The sequence below is a fragment of the Lissotriton helveticus genome, chromosome 7, assembly GCF_964261635.1.
Source record: "Lissotriton helveticus chromosome 7, aLisHel1.1, whole genome shotgun sequence".
In the NCBI taxonomy this organism is placed as follows: Eukaryota; Metazoa; Chordata; class Amphibia; order Caudata; family Salamandridae; genus Lissotriton; species Lissotriton helveticus.
Genome location: NC_136068.1, coordinates 1,837,877,377 through 1,837,887,121, shown reverse-complemented (window position 1 = coordinate 1,837,887,121; position 9,745 = coordinate 1,837,877,377). Strand labels below are relative to the sequence as shown.

At 46.5% G+C, this 9,745-nt stretch overlaps 1 protein-coding gene across 1 annotated transcript in view; it reads right to left on the bottom strand.

The window, feature by feature from the left end:
* Positions 1-2,145: 2,145 nt before the first annotated feature.
* Positions 2,146-9,745, bottom strand: part of LOC144769736 (C-type lectin domain family 2 member D-like) — a 234,377-nt gene continuing 226,777 nt past the window's right edge. The window contains exon 6 of the mRNA XM_078653916.1: positions 2,146-9,647. Coding sequence (XP_078510042.1) covers positions 9,615-9,647 — 33 coding nt within the window. The 3' untranslated portion in view covers positions 2,146-9,614. The remainder of the gene's footprint in view (positions 9,648-9,745) is intronic.

The window sequence follows — 9,745 nt, the reverse complement described above, 5'->3', positions numbered from 1 at the left end:
TGGCCCAGGAACGACGAGGTAGATCAAGGACAAATCTGGCTGCCACATTCTGGACTACCTGCAAGCGCTGCAACTGGCTTTTGTTCAATCCCGCATAGAGCGCATTGCAGTAGTCCAAGAGGGAGCCAAGGAGGGCAACAGCAAGCTGCCTTCTTGCCTGCAAGGAAAGATAGTGCCTAATTTTCCTTAGTATGTGGATGATGCCCCAACAGGTAGATACAGTCCTATTAACCTGTTGACACATACCAAGGATGGGATCAATCATGACCCCAAGATTTTTAGCCGAAGAAGTGGGATTAGGGCAGGCACCAAGCGAGTCAGGCCACCACTCACTTGACCAGATCTCTTCCTTTCCTCCAAACACCATCACCTCGGTCTTCTCCCCATTTAATTTCAGTGAATTGTGAATCATCCACTGGCTGACAGCCTCCATACAAGATCTAAAATTGGAGGCTGTCAGCTCGGTTGACTGGGAGAGAGAGACGAGGATCTGGGTATCATCCGCATAGGAAACTACCTCCATCCCAAAAGATCTAATTAGTCTGGCAAGGGGGGTCACGTATATGTTAAAAAGGGTGGGACTGAGCGCCGACCCCTGAGGGACCCCACATTGCACAGACAGGGATGGAGATAGAAATTTTCCCAGCATTACCCTCTGCTCTCTGTGATCGAGAAAAGAGGAGAGGAGCCCCAGGGCTGCCCCCTGAACCCCAATCTCACCCAATCGAGATGTTAATACACGGGGAGAAAGGGTGTCGAAGGCAGCCGTGAGGTCCAAAAGGATCAGGAGGGAGGTCTGACCCCCATCCACACTCGTGCGGATGGAATCGAGCACCAGGGTGAGGGCCGACTCGGTGCTATGTTCCCTCCTAAACCCATGCTGGGAAGGATCCAGACAGCCCGAACTCTCCACAAAGGCTGCAAGATGTTTGTTTAGATGGGCTTCTAACATCTTCACGGGAGCCGGGAGCAGTGAGATGGGGCGAAAGTTCTTTAAAACCCCAGGATCGAGGGAGGGTTTCTTAAGCAGTGGCTTTACCACAGCATGTTTCCACTGCTGGGGAAAAGTGCCCTCCCTCATCGCCCTATTCATGATGTCAACCAAAGGGGGTAAGAGAGATCCTCTACACTGCTTCAGGATCTTTAAAGGGCAGGCATCGAGCGGAGACCCAGATTTAGTTTTGTTAAGCAAAGTCTCTAGATCTTGTAGAGAAAGAGGAGGAAAGGATTTCAGGCAACCGGCCAAAGAAGGCTCTACCGAGGAAGGGTCCAAGACCACAGTATCCGGTGGCTCAGCAGTTGATAATCTCTGTGACTCCAAAGCAGTATAGATGTCCGATATTTTAGACTGAAAGAAGAGAGCTATGTCATTGCAGAGCTCCTGAGATGAAATTACAGGATCGGGGACCTGAAGAGATGTAAGAGAGTCCACAATCCTGAAGAGCACTTTGGGAGATGAAAGTGAAGCTGTGAGGGCCGTGAAGTAGTCTTGTTTGGCCCTAATCACTTCCAGTTTATATCTTTTTAACAGGGTTTTATGGACTTCCCTGTCTCTTTGGTCCCAACTAGCATGCCATAAGCGCTCCTGTCTCCTTACTTCCTGTCTAAGGAGTCTTAGCTGTTCAGAGAACCAGGGGGCTGAGGGTCTTTTCCTGGCTGAATAGCAGGACCGAGCAGGGGCCAGTTCATCCAAGGCCTCAATGAGAATCTTTTCATATAGCGGCACCGCCAATGGAAGATCCATCTCCCGAATTGAGGACAGACTGGGAATCCACGGGACAAAAGAGTTTTCCCTGATGTTTTTAAGATTCCTACGTACTTCAGTAGTACTCGGAACTTTCCTAAGGATATCCTGGCTGGGGAAAGCCAAGTTAAAAGGGACGGCCAGATGGTCTGACCAGGACAGAAGAAAAGGATCCATTACTGACAGTCTCTGATCGTTAGAGAAGATCCCATCGAGCGTATGCCCCGCTCGGTGGGTGGGTCCTTTCACCAGTTGTGTAAATCCACATGCTGATAAAGCTTCCAGCAGGGCAAAGGTGTCATGAGCCTCAAGCAACTCTAAATGAAAATTAAAATCGCCCAAAATAGTTAAATTCTCACGGCCAAAGTAAGGTTCCAAGAGCTGAAGCAATTTCAGGCTGAAGTCTGTTCTAGGACCGGGAGGACGATAGACCAGAATCCCGTTAAATGGAAGAGTCGAGGAGTCATGCAGTGAGAAATATAACACTTGTACAACATCCTTAGGGTCAGAGACAGGCATAATATGACATTGAAACCTGTCTCTATACAGGATAGCCAGCCCACCACCGACCTTACCTATTCTGTCCTGCCGAGTTAAGCAGTACCCATCAGGGACTGCTTCGATAAGATCTGGACCCGACGAGTCTTTGGCCCACGTTTCCGTAATAAAAACCCATGCAGGGTTCATCTCCAGTACAAGCTCCTTAAAAACAATATTGTTTTTAATAAGTGAGCGTGCATTAACAAGAAGGCAGTTTACGCTCAGCTCACTAGGTCCCACCGGAGGACGGAGCTCTTGAAGAGGGGCGGGAGAGGCTGGGTTGCAACCCCCCAAGCCTACCTGAAAGCACCCGCATCCCATAGGCAAAAGAAGATCTTCGGGAGTGCTTCTATGAAAGCATGTTGCAGCTGGAGGTCGGAGGCATAGAACATCCTGTAGGGAATATTTCAATCGGCGGTGGCCCCTTATTTCCTGCCCTAGAGTCCAGCCGTCCAGCCCGTCCTCGGGCGCAGACGGGCTGGACTCTGGCGTGGCTGCGGCGATCACGCTGCGCGCACACGCTGCGCGCCATAGGTACTAGTATATATAGGGCTCTAGCCAGTCCACCTGACTGCTAGAGCGCAGATCGTATCCACCTATCCTTGTCCCCACCCAAGATGGCGCCCACCGATTACTCGGCGCGAGGGTCCGGCCCGCTAAGCAGCGGTGAGTGATACAATTTAAATGCAGCAATGCAGCGGGGGAATTCTAAAAACAGGGGAAAACTGTGCAATAAAAATAATAAACCAAAGGACAAAACGGGTCCTGTTAAAAAGCAAGATAGCGCGAGTACAAGCGCAGTGGAGAAGTGGACAGCAGCTTGTACCTTGTATATTTGTGATACTGGGCCCACAGGTTTATGGCTAGATTTTTCGAAATACCTCGGGCAGGCCCCCCTGTTGTCTGTGCGAGCTTCAGGCTAGGCTTTTTGATTTGTGACCCCTAATCCATTTTTTCTGTGTTTGTAATGCCGAGATAATCAAAGACAGATAGCCTCTCAAGGGGTCTGCCATCCAAACATGGGTTTTGTCAGGTACTTTTGGCTGTGTTGAAAACCATATATTTATTTTTTGTAGGTCAATCTCAAGCCCCCTTACATTACAAAAGGTATCAAATGTATTTAGTACCCTCTGTATGCCCATAGGAGATTTTGATAATAAACTAACGTTGGCAAACATCATGGCTGGGATTTTACGTGTTGCCAACTTAGGTACGTCTAAATCTTACTCAGTATTTAAAAACTAGCCCATTTATAAAAAGATTAAAAAGGGTCGGGGCTAGGACACATCCCAGGCGTACACCTTTGCCAAATCTTATTTGCACGTAGTTTCCTTCATGTAACCGCCTCATGATTTGGCACAAATATACTGGGACTCCTATCTCATGCAGGACTGTCCACAATTGGTCTCTTGGCACCAAATCGAATGCAGATTTCAGGTCCACAAATATTAAATAGAGGCTGCCACCCTCCATACACACGGTCTTCCAATGTAATAATTGTAGCCTGAAAATCTGGTCCAGTGTGGACATTTATTCTCTGAACCTTGCCTGAAACGGGCTAAGAACTTTACGCTCCTCCATCCAATTCTGCAGGCGGCACAACACATTTGCACATTCTTTTGGGCTAATATCAATAAGGCTTATGGACCTGTAATTGGTGGGTAGCAACGGAGATCCCTTTTTCTAAACTGGTATTATTTCAGCCCCAGCCCAACTAGCTGGAATTTCCATGCGTTGCAGGACAGCGTTAAATAAAATCCAGAAATATGGTGCCCAGATGGTAGGTTCACTGCGGAACAAATCCCTGGGTATCTTGTCTAACCTGGATGCCTTACCTGGTGCTATTTTGTTTAAAGCACCAGTTACCTCTTTGAGTGTTATCATCGGAGTGTCCTCTATCGCTCTAGGGGTGGTCGTGAGTGCATTGGACATTCGGCCTGTGGGAGACAACGCTCATTATCCACTGTATCATCCTCTATATCTACCCTCTAGTAGAGGTACTCAAAATGGTCCTTCCACACATCTGCCCCTAAATTTGGCTCCATGGCCAGTTTTCCTTCGGAACTACCCGTGTTTACCATATTCCAGAATCTCCTCACATCACGGGTGCCCAAGGAGCTTCTCAGGGTTTCCCATTTATCACTTTCCCACACTTTTTTAGCCTTATCAATACTAGTTCGATAGACCACGCTATTAATTTTGATCAGAGGTCTGTCGTTGGCCTTAATGGCGGAGATCAGAGCTATTTTGCCCTTTCAGCATCTTTCAATATACCAAGGATGACGGGGTTTCCTTTTGGTTCTATTCTTTTCAATTGGGAAAAAGAAGTCAGCCATGGTAGTTGTTAGTCTAGTATGGTTTAGGGCGACCTTCAAAGGTTCAACTGAAGTACTGTCTGCTGAAACAGATTGCATTGTGTTCATAAGAATCGGAATAATGATTTGGTACAGGCAGCCTAACTTTTCTTGTGATTGACTTATGTCCGCCCATCGGACTCTCTTCCTACAGTTGGTAAGGGTCAATCTACCATCAGGTGGCACAGCCAAACCTGTAACTCTCAGAGCTTAGCATGAACAACTCTAGAATTAAGGCATTGTGATCACTGTTGTGACGTGGCTCGATCTTAAAGTCTGCTACCCTATGGCAAGATTTTATATCAATCACAATATAGTCTAGTATGGAGCCCTTTCCAATTCTATTAAAGGTGTATTTGCCTGGTGAATCAGACTTTGTTCTGCCGTTACATGCCCTGAGTGAATGTTTTAATACAAGAGAGTTCATCTGGAGCACCAAAGGGGTCCAGACTCTTACTAATGGACTAGTAGTCTCTGGGACAGCCCAATGTTGATCTTCTTCACATGGGTTATCTTTTATCATACCATCTAAGGGCTCCTACTGGCAGTTGAAGTCCCCTCCTAGAATCACCAGGGAGTTATCTGGGATAATAGCGTGAAAAGTCGTTAGCTCATCAAGTGTCTGACACTTGACTACGGCTAACCGGTCTCGAGAAGACATTTATTAGGGAGACTGATGCTTGATGTAAAGTTGAGGCGGACACACAGAATGTCATTTGAGGATGTTTCTAACTGTTTAACTGTGCAACCCAAATGTACACACATCCAGATACAGTGCCCTTCTGAGGGCCTCCCCTTACCCCCCGATGTTGCAGCTACACTATACGTAGCGTAGCCTACGTCAGGGATGCCCTCCCTTGCCCATGTCTCTTAAAACATGCAGATCTTGTGTTGTTCAATAAAACTCCATCATTCGGGACTATTCATCCTGGGAGCTACACCATCTACGTTCCAAGAAAAGCCTCAATGGATCCAGCTGACTATCTGTGATGGCAAGTACAGGGGAGGGCGGGTGCAGAGTCCCACCAGTACACGGATCTAACTTCTGGGTGGTCTCATTGAACGAAATATGGGACTATTAGTTGTGACTGTGTTACATCTATCAGTTTCGTTCCTTGATGTCCCACTCAACCTCCCAACATTTTCATCTACTCCTAAGGTCATACTCTGTCCTATGACCTCCCCTATTTGGACAGTGTTCACCTGTAACTCTCTCTGGTAATGGTGTCGCTTCATCCCAAACTCCTTGGGCTCAAGTCAATCCACTCCTTCTAGACCACCAAATCTGTTGTTGGAATATTGAAGAGTAGCTGCCTAGGCCGATTGGAATATAGGTTGGCAGTTTGGAAGTTCTGATTTAAAGGTCTCCCCTCCCAACCATTTGGTCTTCTAATTTGTTGCAGTCTCCCTGGACGGTAAAAGTATCACAGCGGAACGGCCCTTATGGCCCCCTCCTATCTCCAGTCTTCCCTACTTAGGATCACTCGGGCGACTAGTGGATTCCCAAAATGTATCACTATGCGGTCTCATAACCTTGGGTCTCCAACCCACTAAGTCGACTCTACGAATTGTTAGGATCTCTCCTGCATCCTCATAAGGGTATTGTTCATGATAGGCTAGCCAAAACATGCATTTATTTTTTAGTTCCTGGTGGGATTCGTTTTCGCCCCTCCCAAGCTCGGGAATACCTGTCAGAACAACAACATAAGGGGCTGAGGCAGGTGGTAGATTAATGTACGGCAGGGGTAGGTTTTCTTTGTTTATTTCTGTACTTCTAATAAGTCCTGCCCCCTCCCGCTGTCTGTTCTCTTGCCATTGCCTACTGCTATGTGGTTGTGAAGGTGTTAGATTGGCTCTGCTAGAACATGTAGTACACTGTCTAGCTTGATTTTGGGAGATTATGGTGGGGGGGCCATACTGTACAGGGGCAAGACAGCCTTGTTGATACTGGGTGCAGCCTGGGCTTCTTGACCACTGCCCATCACTTCCCTCCTGTTTATTATCCTTCTATTAATTGCCCGGGCCTCAAGCAACATAGCCAGTTTATCCACCCTTTCTACCAGCATTTTAAGCTCATCCTTTACACTAGCCCTTACTTGGATTTGTGAGTCTACCACTAGATTTGTGACCCATGCTGGATGTTCTTTGGCCATTTCAGTGCTACTGGATGATCCTCCTACCCAAGTGTCAGTTATCGATAATTTCTTATGCACCCTTCTTTCTTTTTACTCCCGTTCTCGTTGGTGTTTTAGGTTTTCCTTTTTTACACATGACCTGTGGGTGCGACCCCCATATTTTGTTCAGCATTGGACACTTCATCTATTGTTATCTTGGCACTGGGGGTATTGCAGGCCAGGGAACTTGAAGCATATGTGGATCCAAATCTATCAATCAAAGGAAGGTCCAAATTTGGGGTTAATGATACCCGTCTCTCGTTCAGCTCTATTTCTGTTGCCACCACTCCTACTGCACTCTGTAACAGACTGTCAATAGAGAGGGGCTGGGCTTTGGCTTCAGGAGTGCCATTTGTTTCTTTTTAGCACAGATTGGCTTACCCATTTTACTACTTGCTTTCTGCTTACTTTGTTAACATAGATGTTATAGGATCACCACTTGTGTTCAAAGAAAGCAGTAGGGCACCTGTACTTGTCTAAGACATGAATCGCCCAAATAAAAATTAGGCTAGACGAGAGCCCTCACTGGTACGGTGGATGTAAAGAGTGTTGTTGGGACACTGACCTTAAGCCAAACGATACCCAGGGACCAAGCCACTTATTTCTTTAGCAGGGACCAAGGGGGGATGCCCAGTCCAGCCTTGATAGGCTGCAGACAGGTGCCGAAGGGTCTGCCCTTGGCCCGGGCGCAGCCCAGATACACATGTGTGTCCCACGCTGCGATGTATTTGAATGCGCATCCGGAAGCGGCAGCATCACTGGCGGCCCCGACGGGTTGATGGGACAGCGAGTTCTGGCCGTTCCCCTCACGGCTTGTGGTTGGTGCAGAAGAGCTCTCTTTACTGGGGGAGCCCTACGCTGTATTTGAATGTGCCTCCGGGCGCAGAAGCAGCAGTGTCACTGGCGGCCCCCACAGGTTGCTGGGACAGCGAGACCTGGCCATTCCCCTCATGGCTTGCAGTCAATGCAGAAGAGCTCCCAGCGCTGCAGGAGCCCTGCACTGTATTTGAATGCGCCTCCATGTGTGCAAGCGTCACTGGCAGCCCCCACGGGTTGCTGGGACAGCGAGTCCTGGCCGCTCCCCTCACGGCTTGCGGTTGGTGCAGAAGAGATCCCCATGCTTTTCCTAAGATTTAATAATAAACCATTGCCTAACTCTGTATAAAAAAGGCTGCCTGTGAAACTGCAGATTGAGACCAACTGTTTAATTGTGTGGACTTGCCCTTTCCCTGTCGCAACAGTAAAGGCATGTTTTTAACATTGCCAAGAGCAGTCTTTATTTTCCATTCTTTTCAAGTCACCCTGCAACATTCATGATAACCAATTACTGATGCAAGCCTTCAATTCATCAATTTAAAAGGCCTAAACACATGTCTGACTTAAATCTGAGTTTCGTACCAAAGCTAATGCCTCATTTACTTCCCAGGAATTGTATTACTCTGACCCTACCTCTAGCTTTGACTGATTACTTAATGTCCTTGCACCTTGTGGACACATCCATTACAAGTTAAACCTTGAAAGACACATCCTACCCTCTTCTATAGAGGTTTTAGTGCCTAAGGATGTAATAACAGTTATTGGAGCATGTAATCAATTAAAACAAGAGTTTGGCCTCCGGTAAAGCAATTACCGCAAAGATATTTAAACATTACCTCCTTGCCCTACTACTGCTTTGCTAAATCACTCGATGAGATGTAGCAAGCAATAAAGACCTAGACTGAACCTCCGCCAGGGAACTAGATGGGTCTCTGGTTGATCTTCCTTCAATTCCAAATTGATGAAGAGAAACACTGGCTGCTTATATCCCAAGGAAACCAGAGTACACATCCATCTGCAAATGGATTAGGAGTGAGGACTTACAACCCATTTTAGCAGGTCCACAGTTAATGAACAGGGAAGATGAAGCTCACAATCCAGAGACCCTCTGTTGGGGAGTTAAAACAGCACATCTTATATCTAAAGAGTATAAGCCTACTTCTTCTGCTGTTTGAGGATTGTGAAAAACACAGAGAGAATCACCACCTCCTCAGTGTAAAATGTAATATTTACTTTAGGAATAAAAGATGGACCAGGACGAAGAACAATTCTACCTTACAAAAATCCTGAAGGATGAATGTTTGCAGGATAATGATCACAATTCTTTCAGTTTTCTTCCAATGGCGATACGTACAAGGAAGAAGGTTTTTAGAGTAAGAACTCGGCAGTCACCTGAAACTGATGGCCCTGGGCCCTTGGCTGGTGGCATCAGAGTGTACTTATCCAGAACGTTGCTGTGTTTTCACTTTATTACTGTTTGAGCGCTTCAAAAATACTGTAGATATTGCCTGAAAGTTAAGCCTAGCTGCCTTTGTCCCTAGCTACCAGAGGGTTACGCACAGGTTAATTTAGCGACTTTTGTGGTTCACCCCGACAGGGAATTTGTTTATTGCTTGAGTGAAGCTCTCATCGTCCTCAACTAATAACCCAATTTCTTAGAGGCAGTGATCAGCAATGTATGCCATGTGGTGGCTTCAAAGAGCATATTCCACAGATTACTGGCACCCCACCACTGATTAAGAAGAACCTTGAAAGATAGTTCAGTATTAGTCATCCAAAAGCTCTACTGTTTAGCAGCCTCATATTGGATTGATGGTTTTTCAAGAGTAGATAAAAAACATAAAAGGCAGCTGATAAGTCATCAAGTAAAACAAGGTTGGTGATTTAGTAAAGTGGCAAGCAGTGGCCACAGTGGTGCTAGAGACTGGTAAAACAATTTCTCATTCAAAATCCCTATTTTGAAAAATGTGTGGCACAGAAAATACATCAACCAAAGGGCCGAACCAATAAGTTTTGCAAGTGCTACATTGTTAATGTATAGGGCACTCGCAGTTCTCTTATGTGTAATAGTAGAGTACAAAAAAAACATTTTTGGGGTAGAACCTGGATTTCAAATT